Source organism: Clytia hemisphaerica, unplaced genomic scaffold (assembly GCF_902728285.1).
Source record: "Clytia hemisphaerica strain Z4C2 unplaced genomic scaffold, Clytia hemisphaerica genome assembly, whole genome shotgun sequence".
Taxonomy (NCBI): Eukaryota; Metazoa; Cnidaria; class Hydrozoa; order Leptothecata; family Clytiidae; genus Clytia; species Clytia hemisphaerica.
The window spans coordinates 701,961-729,438 of record NW_027104433.1 but is presented as its reverse complement, the minus strand read 5'-3'; the positions used below and the strand labels follow the sequence as shown (position 1 = coordinate 729,438).

Sequence of the window (27,478 nt, the reverse complement as noted above, 5' to 3'; positions counted from 1 at the left end):
ACACTAGGTCCGACCAATGTCGGAATGATAATTCTTCGAATGGACCCAAATGTCATTTCTAGACAATAAAGTCTTGATGGCTTTTCGAAATGCGACGCTGAGCGGTAATTTGCGAGCGTAACCAAAAAGACAGGAAGCCAATGTTAAGGAATACAGTCTGTCACAAAGATGTCAAAGCAGCGGACAAATTTTATTTTCAAATAGTAAAATCCTCACAATATGCCAAATTTCGTTCATAGATACTTAATGCCTTATCGGGGAAAACTTCGTCGGGGAAAATTTTCGTCGGGGAAAAGTATTCGTCACTTGCTGGTTTTGGTAAACGCATTAAGGACGGGGAAAATTTTCGTCGGGGAAAAATATTCGTCACTTGGCCGAAATTTTGTCACTTTTCCCCGACGAAGTTTTCCCCGATAAGGTATATCTCAAAAACCGATTTAATCATCTTTGTTAGTTGAATATGTATTGATTGAACAGAGAATTAATTAATCAAGCCCAATTTTTTGAGGATTTTACTGATGAAAAAATTGTCCGCTTTTGTGGGACACACTGTATAGCATTTTGTATCAAACTCTCAGAAAGTAGTCACCAGCAGCAAACAATCAAGTCATGGCTGTCATTTTATTGCCAATAACAGAATCTTCATAATTTTCAAGTTCTGCACTTTCCGATCGTACGCTGTACTCCAAGTCACGATGGTGTCGTCGGTGTTTTCTGCTTTTGTTTACATCTTCTTCTTTATCTTGATCATCAATTTTTAAAGTAAACACGAATTCGTATGTAAGAGCTGCTAATGCTGCCCCTAACATGTCTCCTACCCAATAAACCTGAACAGAAAATTGAAAAAGAAATATATCTTTCGAAATCTTTTCGTTCGAGTTCATTTTCATCAAAGGTTAGTTAAATAAAGTAGGGATGCTTAAGAGGTTTTAAATTATAGCTTGCTCTGTCTCAGAATTACTTCCAACTTCAATAGAAAGGTCTTTACTTTGAATAGTTTAAAATCCGGTATGGTGTGCTCCTAGAAAGTTACCCAAAAGTATAAGTAAATCCTAAAGTACAATATTTCTCATAAGAAAAATATGAGGCACAAATTTTGAGCATATTAACGATGAAAGCAAAAAAGTAGAAAATTCTACCCTTAATATAAGAGAAGCAGAGTTAGAACAATTTGAGGCTCGAAGTGCGAAAACTAAGAACAGTTGAAGCTCAATAACAAAGGATATACACTTAGAAAAAGAGATTTACCCAGTGGTGTTCAAGTTTTCCCATCACAACAGCTGGACCAAACACACGAATAGGATTTAATGCACCGCCACTAAAGGGTACCTGAAAATTACAATAACAACAAGCAACATGCTGAATGGACCTACCTGATGATGAAACTTAGATAGGAATAAGGAGAAAATCAATCATTAAGAAAATATAGCGCTTAGCGAAAATGCATTAAATTTCATCATTGATTGTTGATGGGGGGGGGGGGGAGGGGTTTAGGGAAAAAAGAAATAGAAAGTTCCGGTTGCAAAATTGCAAAAGTTTTATTGACAATTGAATCATGCTTGATGGTGGCATTGTTATCAATAATTTTTTTAAGTGAAAAAACTAAGAAATATATGAAAAAAGCCCAATTCAAATCTGCAAAAACGGCGATTTCCGGCAAACTTCCGGCATTTTGGCCGGAAAAACGCGATTCTCAAAAATCCGAATCGGCCACACTTAGGGCATTGCTGATACACATCTTTGTGCAAAAATCTAGAAAAACGATTAATGAAATCTCGACAAAATGGCAACAAACCGGTTTTGACGGCATATTATCGGCATTTTTGGCCGAAATTTTTTATCTTCAAAAATTAGGCCACGTCACATTTTAGGTATTGCTATTTTGCTTCAGTGTGCAAAATTTCATGAAAAAATATAAAGTACAGCTCGAGAAATTCAAGAAAAAACCGTTCTTCCAGCGATATTGGGCTGTTCCGGCGATTTTTAGAAAGTCCCGGCATCAAAAATCAGTTTTATTGACAATTGAACCATACTTGATGGTTGGCATTGATATCAATAATGATTTTGCGTGAAAAAGCAAAGAAATATCAGGAAAAAGTCCAATCAAAATCTGCAAAAACGGCGATTTCCGGCATATTTCCGGCATTTTCGGCCGGAACAAAATTTTTCTCAAAAATCGGACTCGGCAATGATTTGGGCATTGTTAATACGCATCTTTGAGCAAAAAATCAGAAAAAACTAATGATAAAATCTCAAGAAAATGCCAATAAACAGTTTTTCCGGCATATTTCCGGTATTTTCGGCCGGAAAAAAATTTTCTTAAAAATCGGACTCGGCCATGTTTTGGGCATTGTTAATACGCATCTTTGAGCAGAAAATCTGAAAAAACAAATGATAAAATCTCGAGAAAATGCCAAAAAACCAGTTTTTCCGGCATATTTCCGGCATTTTCGGGCGGAAAATTTTTTTTTTCCAAAATTGGGCTCCGTCACATATTGGGCATTGCCATTTTGCATCATTGTGCCAAAAATCAGAAAAAAACTAATGAGCCAATCCTGAGAAAAGCTGGTAACAGACGGACGGACGAACGGACGGACGAACGGATAGACGAACGGACATCGGTGTAGGTCCAAAAATAAGTTTTCATAATGTGCGATTAAAAAGAATAAAGTTCGTTCGCTATTGCAATGAAAGAAGTAGCGAGTAAGTAGTATTACGGATGCAGTCAAGGGCATTCAGCTATTAGGATAGGGCACATCGATTTCTTCACTTGTTCTTTTACCCTACCTTTTAAATCCTTGATTATACTAAGCTAAGGTATAAACCCATAATAACCAGATAGCTTAACCCTGACAGCCCTAACTAACATATTACAGAAAAGCAAGGTTGTAAACTATGGTATTGAATGTACAATAAAAATATAGATATCATGACAGCTATCACCAAACACGGGACAAGCTTATGAGATAAAGTTCGCAGATTATTTTGTCGGTATTAATATCATGATAAAATCTATTCACTTACACCCATGAGTAATCCGATACCAACAGATAATCCGATAGCGAAGGGCGCTTGAAATCCGTTCATATTCCGAATCGGATCAGTGCTTGAAATAACGACAAAGATGAATTGATATGTTAATACCACTTCAATGACCACTGCCATCCCACTACCCACTTCTTCATGTACAAATATAGACCCTAACACGCCTTGGGCGTCTGATGGGCGGAATTTGGGTGGTGTAACAGCATATAATAGGGCGGCACCTCCTGCACCTACAAGATAGATGACAAAAAGAAAAATTATAATAATTGAGTAATGGAAGCAATTAGAAAGCCTCGTGGAGTATTCATAATCTTTTTCAAGTTGATTTGACAAAAAAACACAGAACTATGATGGTGTCATTGTGCCCGTTGTCTATTGTCTATTGTCTGAGAAACGAATCCGAAAAAACGAAAACGAATGGGAAACAGGTTCAAACGATTTTTTTGTTGCTGAAAGACCAGTTGGAGATAACTACGTCAAATGGTGTACAGGTAGCGAGTACCTCACCAAAAACAAGGATTTTCACTTTGACGATTTTTTGAAAAACGAGGCCTTGTGTAGAAAAAGGCTATGTAGTATAAAAGCTAAAAAGCTTTTATTTAACTAGCGACTTGTAATATATTAGGTTCAGGGGTTTTTCTTTGTTTTTGGTAGGCGAATGAAAAATTAACTCTGGCGATTTCTTGATTCTAGGCCGGCGAATTCTTGATTAGCGTAAATATGTACTTGAGGTGGCAAAAGAACTTTTCAAAACACGAATTACGGTTCTTTTCGTGCCTTAGAAATCCGCCGTTCGCCGTACCTAAATAAGACCTCTGCAGGTTTTATGACTGCTCAATATTGTGTTCTGAGCGATGAAATATTTGATCAATTTTGTCTTTTATCTCAAATTGCTCCACATTCATTTCTATTGATAATACATGTTTAGATTAAGCCGCGTAAGCAAACAAAATTAAGTTATTTGCCAAGTCACTTGAACATGAAACAGGAGACGGCAATTCGTTTCTCGTTTATTCAATATCTTCAGTTTTGTAAGAGTTTTTTAAGAGTTTCGTGAAATAAATCGCTCTAAAGAAGACAACGATGAAGACATTCCGGGATTCCAGTCCGGGATGGACTGTATGGGTGGAAATTTCAGCAAATCTAGGAAAAAATTGAAGATTTTTGCTCGAAAATCTTGTTTTTTTTTGCTCTAGAAAAAATGCACTGTAAGTGTATGAATTTCACCTATTTTTTTCTGCACTGTAAGGGTGCGATTCTAAAAGCCATTTTTTCGCCGCACATACCATCAGTTGGTAAACCCACTGCCACCCCCCCCCCGGAAAACAAGTAAATCGTTTTTGGCCCAGCGCTAGCAAATGGGCCTTTCAAGAGGAACTTTCCGTCTGTCCTGTCTGTCCGCAGTCCGTGCCGTGTTCTGTTTTTCTGTCCTCTCTCATTCCTGTCCGTGCCTGGTTGCTTTTCTTGTGCGATTCAATCGGGGGCATTCGCATAAAATTTAATCGATTTGCTCGGGTCGTCTTAGGCTGCATGATGTAAAGAATATCGATTCTACTGCGGCCGTGGGTTTATATGCTCCGAATCGAATCCAAGATGGCGCCTGAGATCCACGTTTTGGTTGTCGGTCAATGTTTTGATTTCTTTATGGATCTTGAGACTTATAAAGGAAAGTTTACTGTTTCAAATGTTTTTCAATTAGTGTAGCTCTGACTTGCACCCACAGAAGTGGATGCTCATACTTATTGACCTAAAAGCTTTAAAAGACTATTTTGAAAGTTGTATTTTTTACACTGATTTTGCTTGATTTTTTCATCGATGTTTTCTCATTATTGTTCAAAATGAAGGTTCAAACACCAACCAGATTATTACAGGTATGTTCTCTTATGTAATGTTTACTACTCTCTTGCTATCTCCTTGATGATTAAGAGGAATCAGGCATTTTATCAGAATATTTATAACTTAACGTGTGCGAAATGTTTTCAGGCTTTTTATTCGACAAAAAAATTTATTCAAACAGCAAGAGGTTGACTAGATTAGCCTTTATTTGTATTGTTGGGTATTTTGATACTTTTTCTGGATAAAATTATGGTCTAATTTTAAATTTGTTGAGCTTTTTTAAAGGAGTCTCGATCATGCTCAGTTTTTTTAGTTTATACCAGACATAATTAATAATCAAACTTTTCAAAGGTTGCTGCACTAAAATTGTGAGTATTCGATTAAGTTCGACAAACTTTGAAAACAGGAAATGTTCAACAAATTCGACCAAAACTCTGTTCAACAAAGTTTGACAACAAGAAATGTTTGACAAATTCGACAATAATTCCATTCAACAAAGTTCGACAGTTGAAAACAAAACCAATTCTTTCAACGGTCACGAGAGAAAACGCAAGTTCAGATTTATTATTTTAGTAAGTGAGGACAGCGATAAATTTGAATTTTCCACTGTAAATTTTTTGTTCAATATACCGTGAAGTCTGGTAACTTGCATCAGTGGAGGTTAACATGCATAGCCCTCCAATGAATGACCTGTCTGGTCCTTAAAATACAAAGTTAAATCAAAACTAAAATGGTAGAGTAGAGCTGCGAGCGAAGCTGTGTAGTACATTTGTTTTGAAATTTTGCTGCTTTAATTGGTCAGTCATTTGAGTGCTATGCATGTTAGCCTCCACTGATGCAAGTTACCCGATCTCATGGTAAGGGTAGGCGTTTGTAATTTCAAATTTTTGCAGCGGCTTGGTAGCACATGCCGGGCTCAGAATCACTGACAAATAACTTTGGTGGTTCAAACCGGGCTCAAATCTACTGTTTTGAAAAAGTTGTCGCAAGGCATTTTGAGCATTCTCCATGTTGCAGCTTGTATCTGGGTTTTGTCAGATTTTGCAATTTTCTTTTGCCTGTTTCTCCTGGTAAAATTTACCTAAAAAACTCAAATTTTGTACACAATTTCAGAATATCATAATGATTAAAAAAATATAAAATATAAGGACATTTCAGTACATTTATCTATGAAAATTAAGCCATTTCAGTCCAAAACGGTTGAAAGGGCTTATCGTCGCCACCCTGCCAGGCACCATCTTGAAATAGCCTCAGTTTGGGAAAAACACTTACTGAATTATGATCTGCATCTGAAAGTGAGTTACTGTACAAAATTTCAGCCAATAACTCTAAATTGTTCAGTTTTTATGGACATTTTTATATACAAATTTTGCATTTTTTGGGTGCTGCTGAGGCTGCAGCCGCTCTGGTTGCAGGGAAATTTTTCGAGGCTGGTTTCTTTTTAATTTTACTTTTTATCATTTGTTTTTGCTCCCTTTAGAGCTTTAACACAAGTTTTATATTTACATAATCAGACACATGTTTCATATCAGTTGTGCTAATATCATGTGCTAATATAAACAAAAAATGTTTTTCTCTTCCTCTTTCTGACCAATCTTGCTCCACATTCGTGCCAATTCAATATAAAAAAGCTTGTAAATTAAAATTGATGAGTAAGCAAACGATTTCACTCTTATTTAGAAACAAAACTTTTAATGCTGGGCCTTCATGCCCTTGGGCTTCTTGTTTTCATCTTAAATTTCTTCGATCTGAAATGGGGAAGAGTAGATGCAGATGTTAAGATTGGATTTCTTTTAATCTCGTCTTTCGTCTTATTAGAATAATCAGAAATAAATATTAGGGAAAACTTTGAAGGTGAAAAACTCCCTTTTCAACCTTTTTGAAGCCAATCAAATTAGATATTTAGAGAAAACTATAACTAGCTATATGAAATCTCATCAATTGGAAATTTTATTCATTTAAAGGTTTTCTTTGTATCCAAATTTTCCAAATCTCTGAAAATTCGAAAAGGAAAGAAAATCGAGTTATATGGATGAGAAACTCAGCGCTCACATTTACAACTTTTGAGAAAGACGTAAAGTTAAGATTTTAAACCGTGGTTAATGATTTTAATTGTTTACTTCGTGAGAAAGTTTCAGGGATAAAACCAGGGGTTTTTTTCTTTCGTCACTTTACATTGATTGAGTGCAACAGATCTGGCATGTACGTAAGTCTATTTTTAACGGGAATAAATTCCGTGGTTAGGGTTATTGGTTAGGGTTAATGCAAAGATTCAAAACCTTTAAAGTAAAACAAAAATTACTTGATCTGATGTTAGATCTGAATGCTGATTAAATAAATAATTTTGAAATTCATGTTATTTTGTAGCTTTTTAGCGTGAAATTCCAAATTTAGTCTAAAACCACCCAATAATGCAATAGGCTACTTCGAAACAAACTTTATTCCATCCATTTTTAATTTTCCAATAATAACTATATAGATTGTGGCGGATTTGTCCCGCCCCCGTCCCGCCTAAACAGAGAAAATGATTGCAGTCGTATAGTTCTGGCCCGAAATCTGATAAATCCTTAATGGTCAGTTTAATTTTTATACTTGTTCATGAAGGTTGTGAAAATACATCAGAATATAGAGTCATCAGGTCAGAAGACTTTCATCACCTTTATAAGGTGTTAGGAAAATATTTATCAAATACTTAAAAGACAATTTGTATATAGAATCTTATAAAAAGATTAAAGATTCTCCTTGCCACCCCTTTCGTTAGAAACAACGCCGCCGGGGGGGGGGGGGGGCACTCGATTTCGAAACGACGGTATGTGCCGCGCAAAATCTGCTTTTCAAAATTGTACCCTTACAGTGCAGTTCAATATGGCTGAAAAGGCTGAAAAGGTACCCTTTCAGTGCATTTTCTCTTGATTTACCCAACCCTTATAGTGCACTATATTTCTCAGCTGTAAATCTGCGTGAAAGAAGAAGCTTGGGAAATTTTCTGTTTCAAAGAAAAACTGAGAAAATTATTCTTGTCAGCTGTAATTATCAGACAAAAGAAACTTTTTCAAACAAACCAGAATAAAAACTTTTTTTCTTTTTAACAATTATTTTGAATTTGTATTAAAATTCGACCTTTGCAGTGCAATCTCATAGAAACACACCCTTACAGTGCATTTTGGGATACTGAAAAACCCCACCCTTAAGCGCGGCACATAACGTAGGCCAGATCATATGAGTGCCCCCCCCCCCCCGGAAAACGCCCTAAAATTTCTTCATTACAATGAGCCCATAGTCAGTTTTAATTTTTTTATGGGAAACTAAAATTCTGGCGTTGATTCACTGATTGAAATCAATTCAGATTTCAACGTTTTTCTTTCCCACTTACCGTTGAAACTTAAATAGGACCCATTTACCGTTGAAACTTAAGTAGGACCAGAAACAATTGTACTATCAGAACAGTAACATTTGGGTTGTTAAAGGTTTCATTTTTACATAAGTGTTCCCGTTCCATATCAGACACATATTATGCTGATATAAGCAAAAAATGTTTTTCTTTTCCTCTTTCTGACCAATCTTGCTCACATCCGTGTCAATCGAATGTGAAAAAGCTTGTAATTAAAATTGATGAGTAAGCAAACAATATCACTCTTATATAAAAACAAAACTTTTAAATAACAGACATTTTAAACAATGTTTTTTATGTCTTTCTTATATATGTTATGACGACAAAGAATGAATAAGTTAAGCGCTTTGGTTTTGCTTGAGTGTTTACGACATCTATTATGGTATGGTATGGTATTTTTAAGGAAATTGCACAAAAAATACTGAAAAAAAGGTGAAAATACGAATATGTTACTTATATAAGAAGATTTTTAGGCTTAAAACTCGAAAACATCCACAGGGTGCCGAAATTTTGGATGTCCTTATAAAAAGAACTTTCCGTGTAAGCGGAAGGTGAAAATTTGTCGAGACGAAAGAATAAATTTGACAATGTATTTGCAGACTAACCTATTTTTTAGAGATCATGCAATTCGTAGCAATCAGTACAGTACGCTGACCCAGTTGATTTTTCTTCATCGAATGACGTCTTAACTACCGTAACTATATCGTATTTATTTATAAGAGAGAGATTATCCATGGTGCATCTAATTTCATTATCTTTGATTGGTCATGACCTTCTTTAGGTCATTTTCTTATACGAATAAAGTGTTTGAAACAGATTATAACTAAGATTGCTGAACTAGTCATAATAAAGAAATGTCCAAACATAAAGAACAATAATCCATCTCAGTTCGGCTTCGTTAACGGGTCTTCAACAATCCACGCAGAAATCCTCATCCAAGATACGATCCATTATTACAATAAGAATGATTCTCCTGTGTACGTTTGTAGTCTCGATGCAGAGAAAGCTTTTGACTGTTGCAATTGGCAGGTGTTATTTGAAAAGTTATCAGTCAGAGAAGACATCCCAAATGAAATCCTCAAATTTTTGATAAAACTCTACTTGAACAGTGAATCAGCAATCTTGTACAACGGTCATAAAACAAAATCTTTCAATCTCAGTCAAGGAGTTAGGCAGGGCTCACTACTCTCCCCCTACCTGTATAACTTTTACACAGAAGATCTGCTTGCAAAGATCAAAGATTTAAAAATTGGAGCAACCTTGGGAAATGGACTGAATACTTCAATAATTGCATATGCTGATGACCTAATTCTGCTCAGCCCAACGCTAAGATCCCTTCAAGTTATGATAGACAAATGCATTGAGTACGGCCAGGAACATGGGCTCAAATTCAACCATTCGAAAACACAATTCTGCATTTCAGGAAAGTGTCAACTACCTAAACCCACCTTAACTATGTACAACACACAAATCCTTCCGAAACAACAACTCGAACACTTGGGTTTTAAATGGAAAACCGAAAGAAATATCCTCAAACTTAACCATCACAAAGATGTACGTTTATCTGAACTTTGGGCCGTTACTTCCTCCTTGATCTCAGCAGGAATCAGAAACACTCACCCAAACACCATAGTACATGTCTTCAACACCGTTGTTATACCAAAGCTGCTCTACGGATTAGAAATTGTTAAACTGTCCAACTCCGACATCGCACAACTAGAAGCCCAAGCTAGGTCAAGCCTCAAAGCACTTATGGGAGTCTCCAAGCACAGTCGAAATCTTATCAGTCAGATCTACAAAATACCAGACACTTCAGCGTTAATCGAGAAACGTGCAATGCTACTACCACATCGACTACTCAAATGCAACATGTTACGAAACTATCTTCTACACCTAGCAACCCTGGATAGCGCTCAAAGATCCTACTCTTCAATCGATACAGTCTTTCAATTGTATGCTCAAAATGACTTGTCCATTGTCTCTACCCTAATAGGAAACAAACCAAATATACAGTTTATGAAGCTACCCGAAGACTCAAAAACTTGAAATCACCAGCTGCAAAACTCACTTAGAAAACTGGCACGTATACGAACATAGAGTTGCATTCAAGGCCCTCCTAGAGGCAAAAATTCAAAGATGAATCTAGTTTATTTTATGATATATTGGTCTACTGAATATATAATTATACAATGTTAGGTTTATATCACTTAAGGTCACTACATACTCCTTGTGAGCTTTCACTCCCAACTAATCCATTTGCATTTTCCATAGCTCCAGGACAGAATTCTTCAGGACCTCTATCGTCCTGTTTCTGCCTGTTTTGTCCTATGTTTACATTTCGGGGAATCTCCGGCTGAATATAGTATCTCAATCGGTTAGGTTCTACTTTGTTTTTGTTTATCAAGAGGGAGATTCCTACAGTCCGGACGGAACGTAATCTCGGGAGAAACAACCCTCACCTGCGGATAGGCCCCGCAACGGAGTGTTGTTTCTTCCCAGAGCCCGCTTTTCGCCCTTAGTGGTCTACTGATCACTATTCTGTTTGCACGCACTAAAAAAAAAAAAAAACGAAAACTTATTTTTTTTTTCTAGATATATTTAGGATTTTTGTCTTCTTTTTTTTTAAATGTAAATATTTACCTTCAGAGACTTATTATATATACTGATATATACCAGATTATTGGTGGCAAAAGAGAACAAGAAAAAAAAAAAAAAAAAAAAAAAGAGATGTTTTGTTGTGAAGCAAAATAAGGAAAGCACAAAATCTTTAGTTTAATTTAGATTTGATACTAAAATGTCATAATCAGATTCTAAAAAGGCTTTATCTGTCATTAGAGGTGACATTTAGTTTCTTATATTAAATGGGTTTCATGAGAGACGTCTCTCACCAGATCAAACCACAATCGCTCCAATTTCCCTTTTGCGAGTCCTTTGTCTTTTACATGAATGGCTATAAAGTATTTAAGGTGTTTCATCTTACAACACAATATTCTATTTTCACCTATCAAACTTTATGAATTATAGAAATGTGTTACATAGACGTCGACGTTTAAGTTATATTGGAGTTGCTTTAGAAAATTAAAAAATTTAGAAGCTGTAAGACAGAATAGATATAAAATGAAGCGACTGTTTTAGTTAGTGAAGATTTGGCCATGTTTGAGTTGGTTCATCGGAAGCTGTTTTAAAGTGTTGTTGGTTTAAGTTGGTTCTTGCTTGTAATTTTACAGTGTGTCCAGGAAAAAAACGGGACAGATTTAACATAAGTAAAATTCACAATACTGTAATCATTTATCTTAACTCATTTTGGAGTAATTCTAATACGATGAATGAGAAGTACTGAAGGTTTTGCTATCGAAAGTAGGTGGTAAGGGTTTAACTTGTTTGAGCTGAAAAACTTACAGTAAATACAATTACAAACAATTCTCCAGGAGGCTGAAATCGTAAGGTATTTGCCGAGTTTTCAGTCGGATGGGATGAAGATAATATTCGGTTTGCATATTTTATTGTGTTTTCGATTGATTCAAGATGTGCTACGATAAGATCACCAATTTTATGAAAACTCCAAGGGTTCAAGGTTTAAATACAGTGGGGGCGTACGGTATTTCGGAATTTCGGAAATCGGGCAAAATTCCTTCGGTATTTCGGAAATCGGGCAAAATTCCTTCGGTATTTCGGAATTCTGAAATTGTTTCGGTATCGGAAATCCATGAATTTTTTGCTTCGAAATTTCGGTATCATAAAGTTCCTATTCCTCTTTTTCGGAATTCATACATGAAAAATCAAATTTAATGAAAAATTAGTGAAAACGAGGAAAAATGCCCCAAAAAATCGGTATCGGAATTGCAAGTATTTTTTTACGGCATTTCGGAAATTTCGGTAAAATTATTCGGTATTTCGGAAATCGCCAACCCCGTACGCCCCCCCCCCCAATACAGGCCAGTATAATATCCATTACACACACCTGTATCACAGACCGGTCGGCAGAACAAGACTGTTCTACTGGAAGATTTGGCTAAAATCTTGTCCCCGGTGAAAAAAACACCCAACAATTTCAACCCCACTGGAAAATTGACTTTCATTCATCCCTATTTAAAATTCAATGTAAAGAATTGCACTATAAAACCATCCCCTTCTGGATTTTTTAGCTTGGAACAATAGAATTTCTATCCCTATTGTGATTTTGATAGAAATCTTTGTCCGATCGTTGTGGGAGAAAGCTCCACCGGGACTTTGAAGCAGGGGTGTTACTACCGTTGTATTAGAAGAATGTAAGATCTAAAATCTAAAATCTTCAAATAATATAAGAAACCTTGTTTTGCGTAGGGTTGCAGGGCTGTTTATCTGGCACCCAGATGGTGAAATTTTCATACGACACGCTAAAGCTCTGAAGGTCGGGAAGATTTTCAACATCTGGAAGGTTTACATTACGGAATTTTGCGAGACCGCGTCAAGAATTTTGCTGCGGGAGGTCTGGTAACCCAGCCCTCGTTTTCGGGGATTGGCGGGTCCAACCGAAATATTTATAGGTTCACACTCAAGGGCTGTTGAACCCGACTGAGGGTGCGGTACATCAAAGGCCGACTATCATTCCTCTCCGATGGGGAAATTGGCTCGCTCCTTTAGAGCTTTAGCGTGGGCGGCCGCCAATCCGCCATCGGAATATCAGATAACAGGGCTGTGTGACATTCGTCTAATCCGAAAGAAAAATCTAAATGAGATATTATTGTGACAAATAATATTAATCAGACAATCAGGGATGATCCGATGATCTTATTTGGTGAGAAGTTGTTTTGAAACCAAACTTTTGAACTCTACAAACGAAACCGTTGAAAGTTTCTAAGGGTGTGTAGCTTAATTAATCATTAATGAATTTGAGTTAAAATCAAGAGTCTCTAAGACTATGGGAGTAATTAATTTCTAAAGATCTATAGTAAAGACAGTCTAATTTACGAGCAAATAATGAAGTGAATATAATTGGATTTACTACCTTAAGTGGATAAATTTTAGCGTGGATTTAATTTGGCGATTGGCCAAAATACGATTTTTGGCGGGGATTTAATTTAGCGATAGATCAATTTCGTAAAATTTGGTGGGGATTTAATTTGGCGAATTTGAAATTTTGTCACACTGAACTGGGTGAAAATTACTCAAAAATATACTAAAAAGTTGTGATTTTTCACATAATTCTCTTTTTGTTAAATTTGGCGGGGATTAAATTTACCAAATTCGCCAAATTTAATCTCCGCCAAAATTTATCCACTTAAGGTAGATAAAGATGACCTGAAGTCTTTGGTAAAAGACGCGATTGAGAGATTGGACAGAAATCGATCATACATTTCATATTTCAACTAATTCCATTCTAGAACAACACATTTAAAAGCACAAAAATGGGAGTGAAAGTGTTGGTTTGTTTTATGTTGATTGCAGTAACATGTCGATACAGTTTTGCAATCAAATGTAACGTTCCCCAAGTTCCTGGGATGGCTATGGATTGCGCAGGTATGCTACATTCTATTATCGTAAAGCATTACCAATTAAGTTTTAAGCTGAAAAGGCTGGAATCGAATCTTTAACTCTTCCCAAGCAAGAAAAAGTGGAATCTTGAAATCTTCGCCGCATTTCCGCATGCACTATAGCATTTTGTTACGTTTGACATTTTTCGAATTCTAGGGGTAAATGTTTGAATCTTACCGGTTTTACCTTAATGGGCATTACCCTTATTTCGATGTCATCCCTTTACTTACCGCATGGTAATTCTTGATCAAAAGTTATAGACGTTTTTGTGGTCAATGATTAAAAACAGGGAATTTCCCACTGGCCACGACCTATAAAGGTATTATTTACTTTTAGACAAAGAGATGGGAACTTTTCACGAAGATGTGTGCATGGTACAAGTCATGGGTACAAGTAATGCAAGTCAAGTCACTTCAGGATGTATGGGTAAACAAGCTCCTTTATCATCCTGTGGTACCAATATGAATGTTGGTGATAAAAACATCAAGGTTAGTATTCACACTTTCACAAACAGAAACTTTCGCAAATTCCAAAAATCGATTTCGACAATTTTCTCGGCTTTGGCTTAAGCAATTAATCTATTTCGAACGACCTTAGAGTACTACAAACCAGGTCAAATACGATTTTCAGCCCCCCCCCCCCGTTTATTCAGACTCTCCCGTTTATTATATTTTGCAAAAATTTCGGACCACCCTTTTATTCAAAACCCCCTATTATTCGGGACCTTAGAGTACACTCTTATTTGCTGTTGGAGACCATGTCAACGTAATCGACCGCCGGAGGTGGTTTCTTTCATAGTGGTACGCTAATCTCGTTTTACCTTGGCTCATTACTTTGTCTGCCATTTACTTTCGGTTTTTTTAACTAGATTACCCAGGTGTTTCTCTTTTCTTTCCCCTGAATGTCTTTTATTGTCTCGGAATTGAATAATCGAGACTATATTGTAATCTGTTTTCAATGAATAATCTAAAATGTACTGGAGATGACATGTAGGCGTTAATAATGTGCGTGCGCTCTTTCGCGAGCGTGATGCGTGATGGAAGGCGGTCGTTTCAGTGTGGTTTACATCCACACTGTGACCTAGTCAATGAGATTTGAAACTCGATGCGAACTTCAATATAAAATATCTTTCTAATTTCTCAGTTATGTTGTTGCAAGTCAGATCAATGTAATGATGATGCATTTATTAAAGCATGCCGGGAAGGGACAGCCCCAACATCTCATCCACCTGCATTTTCATGTTATATGAGCGTACAAATGGGAGTCAACACTGATGATGAACCGGTCAGTGGATCCATGGCCTGCAGTAGTAAGTTTTGTACCATTAAAAGCCATCATCACTATGTAACTTTAAAAACAATCATGTGTTCTTTAATTTTAAATGTGCGTTCACATCCAATAATGACTTTTTTGGGCGGTGCCAAAGAAAAGGATGGCATTGGTTGAAGTGCTCCTAGTCCCATCCTGCCCAGGTCGATTTCAATGATGCTGTTTATTAACTTCTTAACGTTAAAAGACGCCCTGTATTAGAGAGCATTCAAATTATTTATTTCCAGCGTCAAACGAACCAATGTTGAATAAATGCATGTACATGAAGGTAGTGACTAATAATCAAACCGTGATCCGTAAAAGTTGTGTGCCAGATGATGGAGCAGCTATCAACCAATGTGGACAGAAAATGAATATGGGTAATTTCTTATTGCATTCGTCGAAAATCTAATTTACATTATTGGGGGATTACTCTTGTGATCTCGAAAATCTAGGCGCAAGTTTAAGTACTGTATAGACACTTTCTATTTGGACACCCCAGTAGAGTCTCTAATCACACCATCACGCCATCAAAAATAATTCTTTTATTATCATTCACGTTTTACGCTTTTGAGATAATGGATCACGCCATCACGCCAAAAAAGGCCCGCTCTCGCTATCACGCGAACCTCTGCGGGGAGAGTATCAAAGTTACCTTTCAATGGTCAAAGATAACTCAACCAGATCAGCCAGCTGAACCTTTATTTTTTTTAACATTTGCAGGTGGTCAACAAATGATTTCGTGTTGTTGTGATGGTTCAAATTGTAATGATGACACTTTCGCTGCGAAATGTTTGGGTGAAAATGATGCTGGTAACCCACCCTTAGTCGTCGGTACCACAGCCGCCGCACCGCAGACCACCGCACCAACGCAGGAGCCCACTGCCAAAGAAACAACCACACGAATGCAAGCAGACGCAGACTACTCTCCAGGATCTGCTTCTACTGAAAAAGTCAGTTGCATCATCTTAGCTCTCAGTGTTATCTTTTACGCTTTAATGTCTTAAATTGAACGAAAACAATCGTCATATATCAACAGAACCTGGACCAATGACTACGATCTAGTCATATAGCAAAAACATGTAATTGTGAATATTTAGAACATTTTTATGAAGCATCCAAGTCGTGAGCATAAGACCCAAGTCGTGAGCATAAGAAGGATAAGAAAACTGGAAAAGTAAATTGGTTCTTTGATGGATAGCAATGAAGCGGAATGCTTTTGTTTTTTGGAAAAAAGTGCACTTTTATTACTTCATACGTTTAAAGGCTAGGTTTGAAATGTAAAATTAAAGTCGTTTAAATTTGTCGAGGCTCCTTATACGATTTCAAAAACTCAACAGATTGAAATTTGGAGCTTTAAAGCTAGCTTCCAAAACTTGTGGAGAGTTAGTTAGGTTTATTGTATTCATTTTTTATTTTGTAACTCTAGCATCTATAATGTAAAATAAGCATAAACCAATAAATACAAAAATTATTTTAGCTCGAGTAATTCTCTCAATCGTGTACAGCCCATGGTACTGAACTGTCTGTCCCTTCCCTATGGAACAAACGCCCAAAAAGATCTCCAGGTAGAAAATACTGTACCCATTTATATCAATGAGCCCCCCCCCTTAATGGCCACCATCGCCTCGCTCCTCTCATCACGAAAACGAAAAATCGACGAAATCGAATTAATCACACAAGAAAAGTGGAAAAAAGCCCAAACCGCGGCATCCCACCTCAATCTTTCCCTTTTACACCTCAGACCAAAGTTTTGATTACGTCATCACTAAAGAAAAAAGCCATGTCATCACTCAAAACAACTACCCAACAATAGATTACGAAACAAAACTATAATAAAGTGAAAGACTTTTTCAAAATTTTCAATTTCAACAATATTTTTCAATCGGTTCAATATAGGTAGCTTTTACTAATGGCCCCCAAAACGGAGGTTTGCAATTTTAGCGATTTCTCGAGATATCTTTAAGATATTGATACAAAATTTTGACCATAATTTTGAAATGTGATTTAGAGGGTTTTGGGCATAAATGTGTTTGATAAAATTTTTACAGTATACCCCTGGTTGTAAAAACGCAGGATTTTGGGGCCCCCAAAACGTAGGTGTAGTTAAAATCAAATTATTAAGCCCAGTGGTAATAGGGGGAGAAACTATGAACATATTTGTGTTTTTCCTTAAATCTACGACCCGATGGATTTAAAATTTATGATTTTTATAAAATATTTCAAGATTTTCGATGATGCAAAGTCCAAGCTGAAAATTTAGAAATTTTCAAAATGACAACTTTCATTGAACAACGTCCTAATCAAGTTTCTGAAAACCAATCTCTTTTGAAAATAGTTCCAATTATGTACGGAATATGCTGTGAAAACTTTAGAAAAACAGCTTAACTGAAACTGAAAATATTAAGCTTTAAAGGTATTTTTCTCCTATATGTTGCAAAAGAATGACAGAATTTGCCGTTTTTGCTGATTCAGCGAAAAAATTTTTTAATGTTAATTTTTTGTTATAAACTATTAACTCAAGCTGATAGGAATGGAATTCCAAGATTTTTTGCTGTTTCTCATATTTATAACTTTCGGTTTTATCAATGCTGATTCTAGGGCCCCAAAATACTGGTTGACCTTTAAGATGCTATATCTTTTACCCGTCCTCTAAAGTCACAGATGTATCTGCATTTTCTGAACGGAATTAGGTGTAGAAAGTTTTCTATACCCCATTTTCATAACTTATTTTTAATATCCAAGGAGCTAGAGTGAGAGTTATATGCAATTTTTATCTAATTTTGGTGTTGAAATATTATCTTCAGACGCAAATATGTTAGTTTGAATCTGTCTCAAACCATCAAAAACACGCTCGTTTTAAAGTATGCCCATCATTCTTTCAAAATAAACAAAAATAGTCTAATTTTGATAAGTCTACAGGTCAGAATCCTCATTTTAATGACAACCTACGTTTTGGGGGCCGTCTCCGTTTTGGGGGCCATATACTGTAGGTTTTTCTATTTTTTGTTGTTGTAATTGATCAAGGCACACACATGCTCCAAGTCACTTATTTTATGGGACCAGGTCGTATAATTGCTGGATACGCATCTATTGATACAACTCAAGACTGTAGTTGAAGGTTCAAAGGTAAATTACCAAGAGAGTTAATTATCCTAACAGTATACTTTCAAATTGGAGAAAATTCTCAGATCTAAATCCACCAAAACACAATCCATATCAAATCCGTGAATATGGGTAGGATCAACCCAGAACAAGCTTACAGATGATAATCATCCGATGATTGAGGACATTGGCATCACTTTGTTTACAGCTTATGTAGACAGCTGACATATTTATCCCCAAAACGTCAAAAAAATAATCAAAATATCTAATTATACCCCCGGTTGATAAATTCAGATATCCTTAAGAAAACGAGACTGCTGTTGTTCCTGCTTGTCACACTTCCTTCTCCGCTTCCATTTTTAGACCCTGTATTTGAAGGAAGGTTTACGAAGTTTCTGAATAAATGCATGTAAACAATCAACTGTAACGAAAGCAATGCGGAGGCAAAAGGATGTGTTTCTGCTGAACATGATATGATGAAAATGCGTGGAACAAAATTTCAATATGATGGACAAATATACAAATGCGTTGTTGCGATTCCTCAACATGTTTTCATGTTTTCTTTTCACATGAATGTCTTTTTGGCTCGACTACAGGGCTGGGTACTGGCTGGGGTCGTCTCTTATCGGCGGAGTGATAGATCTTAGAGAAGGCACTGGCACCACGATGCCATCTCTTTTTGGCAAAGTAACAAGAGAGCCTGAAACTTTATCAACTACTCCTCCTGAATTGACAACTACAAAGAAGACAACAACTGTTTCCAAGGCAACAACAACAACAACACCGACAACGTCAACAACAATAACAATAAAAGCGGAGGAGAAACAACGATTCAATCGACATCTAGCTGTTGAACGAATAAATTTACTCTTGTTGGTTCTTGCTTTGACAATCTAAGGACTTCTTTTCATTTTAAAACATCTCAACAATCCAACAAGGTTTAAAAAACTAACACAAAACTTCGTATGGCCCACATAATACAATATTTGAAATAATGCAAAGATATTAGACAAGAAATCTAAACTTCAGTGATATGATGAGTTTTCAGGATGTTACTTAATACAAAACCTGTTCCGCCTTTTTCCACTCACAATGCTCTATATTAGTCATTACACATAACATTCCCGATTATGTAAGTTTGAAACATAATTCGACCTCTCCCTTTACTCCAAACAATCAACTCCCACCCCAGCTGTATATTAGATATTTAAAAGTACTTTTATAATCAATCAGGTTTCTTAAAAGATAGCTAACAATATATCCTGGCCAATATTTTGGTATTTCAATTCGACTTAATTTGATTTGATCACTGTGAATGCAAAACTGAAAGTATTTGATCGCGATCGTTGAAAATCCATTTCAGCGAACAGAAAAAATCAAGTCCCTTTTACCCGGGGGGGGGGTACTTAGTCAAAAATAGGTGCTGGGTATGTGCGGACGGTAAGGGTCGGGTTTTTCACCTTTCAAAGTCTCTCTAAGGGTTACAAAAATCAGGAAATTTCAAAGTAGTCTCTCTAAGGGTGGGAAAAATCACGAAAAAAATTTGATTTTGAGAGAAAAAATTACAAAAAAGTCTCACTAAGGGTAGGAAATTTTTGAAAATCAGAGAAAATTTTTCGAAAAAAGTCTCTCTAAGGGTCACTTTTTCACTAAAATTTGGTCTCTCTAAGGGTCGGTTTTCGGAGGTCCCGTCCGCACATACCCCTCATTCACCAACCCTAGTACCCCCCCCCCGGGCCCTTTTATCAACACTATATTGAAAGTCAGGACCTATACACAACTATACTAGGTCCTGGAACACTACCCCGCTGTTCCAATATATTAAGGAAGAACATAGAATCCCTACGAAGCTATTTTCAAAATAATTTGATTTATTTGTAATTTCTTTTAATAGAAAGGGCATGTTAATAGCTGATTAGAGAATTTAATGAGAAGATATCACCATTTCACATTAGGAGTGATAAATACCCTCATTAAAGGTTTCCAAAATTATCAATAATAGCACATTACACACACCACAAACAAAATTTAATCTGAAGAACTATTTTACACATATTTTATCTTTTATTCAAAGTGAGGCATCGTTGTAAAGCTAATCTTGACGTGAGCACTATAAAAGCTTACCAACCATAAACACAGTCTACTATGTTTTGTTTTTTTGTTCAACGCTTAGAACAGGCAATTAGAAACAGGCAATTAGCTCACAGAAACTTTCCCTACAATGTATGATTGCAGCTGCTGGAGTCTGAGTTATTGAGTAAGGTATAGGAGGTCTTTTTAACTAGAGGGACCATAAAAATGAGTCGAGGAGACATTTCAGTTGGAGGTTCTATTATGAAGTCTCAACTGTAGTCAAAACTTTTTCATCTTTTTGATGATACGCCATAGAGACACGCCTTCATAATTTATGGAAAATACGACACAGTCGGTAAAAATACTTTCGATTTTTTAAAAATAAAGGAAAATAAAAGACATGCCTCGAAAATTATGTGTGATGATTTGATGTAGTTTAGCAGTTTTGAAAATACGTAAAGCTTGTTGAAGCGGGTTTTCAAAAGTTATCAAATATTCTGTACTAGACTAAGTTACATTTGTTGAGCTCAGAAATTTTAGAAATTTGATATACATCCATAGAACTTCCCTACCGAATTATGCCCATACCTTTTATTGAAAGCAGAATTAATGCACCTCTACCATAGTATAAAAAATCCGCGACTTTATATTATGGCTCTACTAAACAATGTTTTTGCTCGGAAACAAAAAAGGTGACATATCTGGCCTGCAGAAACCTTCTGTGGTCCTAAATAAAACCTCAAAGTATTTTTATCTAATTTTTTTTTCTAATTTCCAGATATCATATAGGTTCTCACACGGTTCCTATGTTAAAATTCTATTATTTTCTTGCTAAAAATAAAAAACGTGTGACTTGAATATTTCAACCTTGGAAAATATTCAGGTATAAAACTATTTTGAGGTTTTGTTAAGGACAAATATCTCAAATATCTCAAACAATCTGATTACACCCTTTGAAGAAGGAAAAGGTAAAGAAAACTTACTGCCAAGACATTGTGCCACAACATAGAAGATAAAACGGACAGGTGAAATCTTCCTTAGAATCATCAACGTCAATGAAACAGCCGGGTTGAAATGTCCACCACTGATCTCCCAAAAGGCTGAAGCAATACACGCCACACTCAACGCGGTCGTCAAGGCGCCATGGAGTCGTGATATCTGCTTATCTGCGCCATTCATTGGCACCAGTTGGCCAGCCGCTATGAAGACGTATATGCCAGACGCCACAGCCTCAGCTAAGAGAGCTCTATAGAAATTCAATGTCCTTAATTCGTTTATACCAGACCATTTTTTTAACTGATTCCATAATTTTCCCATTTTGTCAGTCTGTCAGTCAGTCAGGATATGCAACCAACCTTCAAGAGATATATAACCACTTTTAAAATATATGAAATAAGACATTTTCCTCAAACGTAATTACCCTTTATGAGAGCATTAAACATCGTTAGATTAGCATTCTAATCCTTAGTGTATGGGTTTCATAAAGATGACATGATCTTTTATAAGAAATTCTGTACAGTTGCAGAGTTCTTGTAAACTTGGGTTACAGGAATTTCTCCTATTTAGTTAGTAGTAGACTAATTGGCTGAATTTTACTCGAAGGTATCATAAACAGTCTCAAACCCTGAATATGTGGATACTCTAAAATTCGGACTAACCCGATGAATGAGTGAGCGAGTGAGATTTACTCATCTTTTTTTTTTGCTATTGTTGAAGTGATATTGATCAAAATTATAATGATAAAGATTGCTTATAAAGAATTTAAGAGATCGATTTCAAATACTAATTGTCTTAAATCTTTCTCCATGCTGACATCAATAAGATTTCATAATCCAAGAAAATACGGACGAAGAGGTAAATTAGAAGGTGTAGCAGCTGTAACAAGAAACGAGAAAATTAAAAACCGATCAACTATGCTAGATCGCTCAATGATCTCTAAAATTACTCTATTATTGCTTGGCATAGATGCCTTGTAATCTTAAGATTCCCGGGGTTTCCTGCACTGGATTCGTTTAAAATCCGTGTAGTACAGTAAATGAGTGTTACTATATGATAATAAGATAATTGTTACAGGGTAATCAGTTTGTATAAACTACATTATTTTTTCTTTCTATTATTTTATGGTTATTTTCTACCATGTCTGAGTTAGTAATCCAACCAGGTTTGATTATTTTTTGTCGTTTTCGCCTGATTAGCCCTTACTCTGGTGCCTTATAGCAATGAAATGGGTGTCTGTAGTAAAATCCGAATCAAATTATTCGCAGGAACAAAATGGTCTTCAGGCATTATTGGTATACCATCATTCCTTTTTTAAGAAGTGGCTTTTCTTAGTATGATTATATGACTGATTTTATTTAGGTTGCACGCTCTTATACTACGGCGGGTATTATTTGTAATACCCCGCTCCCGCCCAAAATCTCTGATACGCCCACTGTCTTGCCGTACCGCCAAAAACAAGACGCAGCTGATTGTGAACCTGACTTGATTTATGGAAAGTCATGAAAACCTTAAGTCTTGCAAAAAAACGTATTTTGGTGGGGTGTTAATTTCTTTACTTTCAAGGGAAGAACTAGCCAGGGTGGAAGAACTATCTTTTGGCGAAAATTCGTTTACACTTAATTAGACTCAACTTAGCTGTTCACCAAATCTGTCAAAAAAGCTTGAGTGACTGGTTGCTACTCATCCAGGAAAGACAAAATGCGTGTTGCTAATAGGCAATTCATAATCGCTATAAAAATAACTTCCATTTACCTCTTTGTATCTGTAGATCAGTTTTACAGTGCGGAAAGCAGGTGAAGGTTTGCGTAACAAACTACATAAGACCAAATTTCGACCTAAAGAGTAAAAGAAAACTTCTTTAGCTTGACGAAGGCATTATCTCAAGTTTACCTAATACATCATAATACTACCCCCTCCCCTCAAGAGTAAAAACAACAAAATCATTACTTTCCTTCGGATGTTTTAACTTTTTGGGTTTTAAGCCTAAAAATGTTCTTAAATTGTTCTTATTTTCTGCATTTTGTGACCATTTTTACCCATTTTCCTAAAAAATCTAGTTTTCGAGTCCGCAAACCCTTAAAATGTTCTCAACTTGTCCTTTGTAATATTTTGGCCTTATAAGCCTTGTGTTCTTATATAGTTTGTTCTTATATAGAAACGTGTACTTTAGATTCAAATCAAAAGTAATCACTCACCTTTTGTCTCTCTTCCTTGTTCCTGTAATAAAAATGGAAAAGAAAGTAGGCTCCAAAATTCAAAAATGAGCCGAGAAAGGGCTGTTGTTAGAGCAAGATAAGAATAATTTCAGGATCAAAATTGCAAGAAATAAGCAACCGAGCCTAAAAAAAGATTAACTGTTTCTTATAAAAAAAGAGCGAAGTTATCTCCACAAGAAGACTTTGAAGCTTCACAATTGAGTTATTGAAAACGGGGCAAGTTTGATCCTAATTATTTTAATTATCAGAATGCATCCTCACAAAAATATATTAAAAAGCTTCCGAATCTCCAGCTCTTCCGATCTGATTAAAAACTCTCACCACCAAGGATTATAACTGGTTGAATCTTTCAAGCTGCAAGCAATAATCTTAAGAAACATTAAAAACAACGTTGTATGTCAGCAGGTACACAAGAATAAATTGATGAGAAAAACTAAGGCTTTGCGGGCAAATTTTTATTAAATTGTCCAAAAATACTGGTGAATTTAAGAGCATTTTAAGAAGCTAATAAGACCATCCGAAGGCTTCAAGAACTTTTGGATGTTCTAATAAAAAAACGTATACTAGAAAAATCTTACAGGGATATAGCCCCGGGGGGGGCACTGGCTTTGCGGACTGACGGTATGTGCGGGCCAAAAATTGGCTTTAAAAATTGCACCCTTACAGTGCAGCAAAAATCAGTGAAAATCATACCCTTAGAGTGCATTTTCCCCCAAATTTTCGATCCCTTTCGTGCAAAAAGTGGTCAGAATTCTAGCATTTTTGGTCAAAATATCTCTGTTTTTCAAGAATTTTCTGAAATTTCTACCCTTACAGTGCATCTTTAGTTTTTCCGACCCTTACAGTGCATTTTAAACATATTGGAAAACGTACCCTTAGGACCCGCACATACCCGTCGGTCCTTTTGCCCAGCTGCCCCCCCCCCGGGGATATAGCATAGAAGACTTCACAAAGTGGGTATCAGAAATATTGATACTCTTCTTAAGCCTGTAAACAATTAAAAGTAGGAATCTAACCTATATCAAAGTCTCTTCAAAATAGCCTTTGGAGTTCGAGCACCGCTTGCTTTCACTGTAACTCTTTGAATCTCATACGTTACAAATGTAACATAAATACCTTTAAACTTAATTGACTGAGGCAATTATAAAATTCTACTTTGAAAATCATTCACACAACTTGTGCAGCCAGTGCCATCACAGAAAAGTTTTGATAAAAACACCTTGTGGAGTTTCAAGCAGGATCGTCTCAAAATCGGAATATTTTGCTCAACAGATCAACACCGAAATACCGACACTTTTTTCTTGAATCACGATCCAGAACGAGATCTAAATTGCTAAAATCCTAATTTTGTGACCACAATGCATAGCACTTGACACCAAAATACCGTCATTCATTTCTTCAAACACCGAAACACCGACAGAAAGAAAGTATAATACCGTCACACCGTCGAACCCGTACGCCTTCCAACAATATCTAAGTATACCGATTTAGAATTCTGTTTATAGTGCAAATTCAAAGAAAATTTGTTTCAAGAAACTTTTCTTTATCGATTAGAATAATTCATTGTTTCATTGGAATTTAACCAATCGCTCTAAATAATGGTATATCAATTAATTATAAACTGTTTTGATTGATAACATCATATGAATTATTATAGAAACTCTGGATAAACATCGAATGAAAAGGTGGAGAGCGAAGTATTATCTTTCCATTGTTTCAAAAAACAATCGATATACATGCTTTGTCCGCAAAGGACAACTGTCATGGCATGATTTTGAATCAATTTTGCTCCATTGTCCCAGGGACAAAATCAGCGTGTCTTTTGGGCATTTCCCTCACTTTTTGTCCCATGAAACAAAAAAAGAAACCAGGAGACACGCACTTTTTTCTTGTGTTGGTGGGATGGAACATGTTGCATTGTACCAGCGCGAAAAAAACTTCTCGTGTCCCAAGCCTTAAAACAAAGATGATGGAAAGTGAATATAACATACCTTATTTACAAAACAAAGATTAAACTCATCGCAGTATGACGATATATAATATCCAAAATTGTAGCCATAATCGACAATAATTCCATGTCATTAAAAGAGAAATCTCACCTTTTGTTCAAGAATATTATGATGAGGATTATAAACATGATATTTGATGAGTTGGGCTGGCTGTGACAGATGAGATAAAACGTTCATTGTTATTGCGCTTAATAAGAACAATGAGGCTCAAAATCGTTGAGAAAAAAGAACAATTTTCAGAACAATGAGTCTGGAATTGATGATTTCTTAGCAATTAAAACATTAAAAATTCGAAATAGCTCAGAACCACTGCGTTTTAAGCCAAAATGTTGCCTTGATTCTCAAAAAACATCCGTGTTACGGTTGTAAAAATATTAATGACATTTTGCATCGTAAAAAGTGCAATTAAATAAAAACTTGCTTCATTTGCAACCTTCTATTGGACAGAATCGATCACGTGATGTATATTTTTCCAAAATTTGGGTTAGAAAAAGTGTATTTTCCTATAGGCAGCCTCACAGAAGGAATTTTTTAATTAGATATTATTGTTCTATAAACATTCATCTGTTTATTTTGTATCATGCAACCTTCATGCACTTTTCATTCGTGAGATATCACACTTCAAATCACACATATATTTTTCAGATAACATCATTTTATGAGCGTTTATTTATCCAGATGAAGATTAAGTGGTATCAGGCCGATCCGTAGTCAATTTGTCTAAAGATTGGTACCTTTATCTTTTGAAAACAATTCCAAAATTTGCAGTAAATAACAATTCATATTTTCTATCAATTCAGTGGATATCAAAAAGTGTGTCAAAATCTAGCTAAAAGCATAACACGCACTGCACACAGAGCTTTTTAAAGGAGTGCTCATTTCAATAGGAAAACAATGGTTGTTCTCTTGGGAGAAGTGCCGTCTAGAGGTAGTTGGTTATCTATTATTTTTACATCGTTGGTTCAACATTATGTTTTAGAAAATTTAAGCAACGGCTACATAGCTGTCGTCGAAACCGATTTAAAGAACCACTTTCAAGTTCTTACTTTACAGTTGATCGGTTAGAAGATTTTCAGTGTTTTTAAAAAGGCCCGGCAAAGGAAATCTTACGTTTTCTCGCAAACTCCGTCGTGTCTACCAGCTGACATCGTCATCTCATCAGGTTATATAGCATTCTTTTGAAATGAAAATATGATTTATTTTTCAACACACATTTTTTTATCAGAACAATTATATAGAGGCTTAGATACGGTATGCAAAAGAAAGAAAAGCAAAAGGGGCAAATTAGTAGGGGAAATAAAGGGCACTGAAGCCTAAAATACACCAATTTTGCCCTGAAAATAAGACCAGGACATAAACAACAATTTTTCGCTAAATGATAAGAACCGTCGGGCCTCAATAAGAACTTTTTGATTCTTATAAAAGAAGTCATACTCTGTGACTAAAACCGAAATTAGGCTCAAGTATACATTGCTTTTTTTTGGGACCTTGATATGAAGCACTCGTCGAAAAATATGGCACACAAAACTCAGTCAGGGTAAAACAAGCAACATGCTAAATGGACCTACCTGAGATGGATAGTGGGAAACATGCTGAATGAAGATGAAAATGTTTGAACGAAAAAGAAAAGATAACAGCATAGCATTAGATAGATAAGCTTGAAAAAACTGATGAAACTGGATTTCCGATGTTTTAGAGGTAAGAAGCCATGCTAAGTTTTGGGCACAAACAAAAATAATCCTTTCTTTCATGTAAAGATAAATCTTTAAAGACAAAACTTAATGAAGCAGCTTCCACAAATCCAAAATTTGGCCCAAAATTTGACTACTAAAACTAAGGCCAAAAATGTTTTTCAAAATCGGGCTGTACCAGATATTTTAAACAATACCATTTTACATCAGTGTGCAAAAAATCATAAAAAATTAACAAGTCAAACGCGAGAAATTCTAAATATCCCTAAAAATGACAAAAGGGAATTTTCC

At 35.9% G+C, this 27,478-nt stretch overlaps 2 protein-coding genes across 4 annotated transcripts; one reads left to right on the top strand and one right to left on the bottom strand.

Moving 5' to 3' along the window:
• Nucleotides 1-541: 541 nt before the first annotated feature.
• On the bottom strand, nt 542-26,672 carry LOC136820739 (lens fiber major intrinsic protein-like). Of its 3 annotated transcripts, XM_067076961.1 has the most exons (7): nt 24,924-24,969; nt 23,467-23,488; nt 23,024-23,106; nt 21,256-21,627; nt 3,025-3,275; nt 1,249-1,329; nt 542-827 (listed from the first exon to the last, which is right to left on the bottom strand). In XM_067076961.1, the coding sequence occupies exons 4-7, from the start codon at nt 21,587-21,589 to the stop codon at nt 603-605; spliced, it is 891 nt and encodes a 296-aa protein (XP_066933062.1). In that variant the 5' UTR covers nt 21,590-21,627; nt 23,024-23,106; nt 23,467-23,488; nt 24,924-24,969; the 3' UTR covers nt 542-602. The 3 variants fall into 3 exon arrangements, with proteins under 3 accessions (XP_066933062.1, XP_066933064.1, XP_066933063.1); XM_067076963.1 differs by lacking the exons at nt 23,467-23,488; nt 24,924-24,969 and adding an exon at nt 26,607-26,672; XM_067076962.1 differs by lacking the exons at nt 23,467-23,488; nt 24,924-24,969 and adding an exon at nt 24,604-24,885.
• LOC136820741 (uncharacterized) lies at nt 13,611-16,577 on the top strand. The gene is made up of 5 exons (XM_067076964.1): nt 13,611-13,771; nt 14,123-14,274; nt 14,930-15,095; nt 15,343-15,474; nt 15,818-16,577. Exons 1-5 carry the CDS (start codon nt 13,660-13,662, stop codon nt 16,099-16,101), a joined length of 846 nt encoding a protein of 281 aa, XP_066933065.1. The 5' UTR covers nt 13,611-13,659; the 3' UTR covers nt 16,102-16,577.
• Nucleotides 26,673-27,478: the final 806 nt, after the last annotated feature.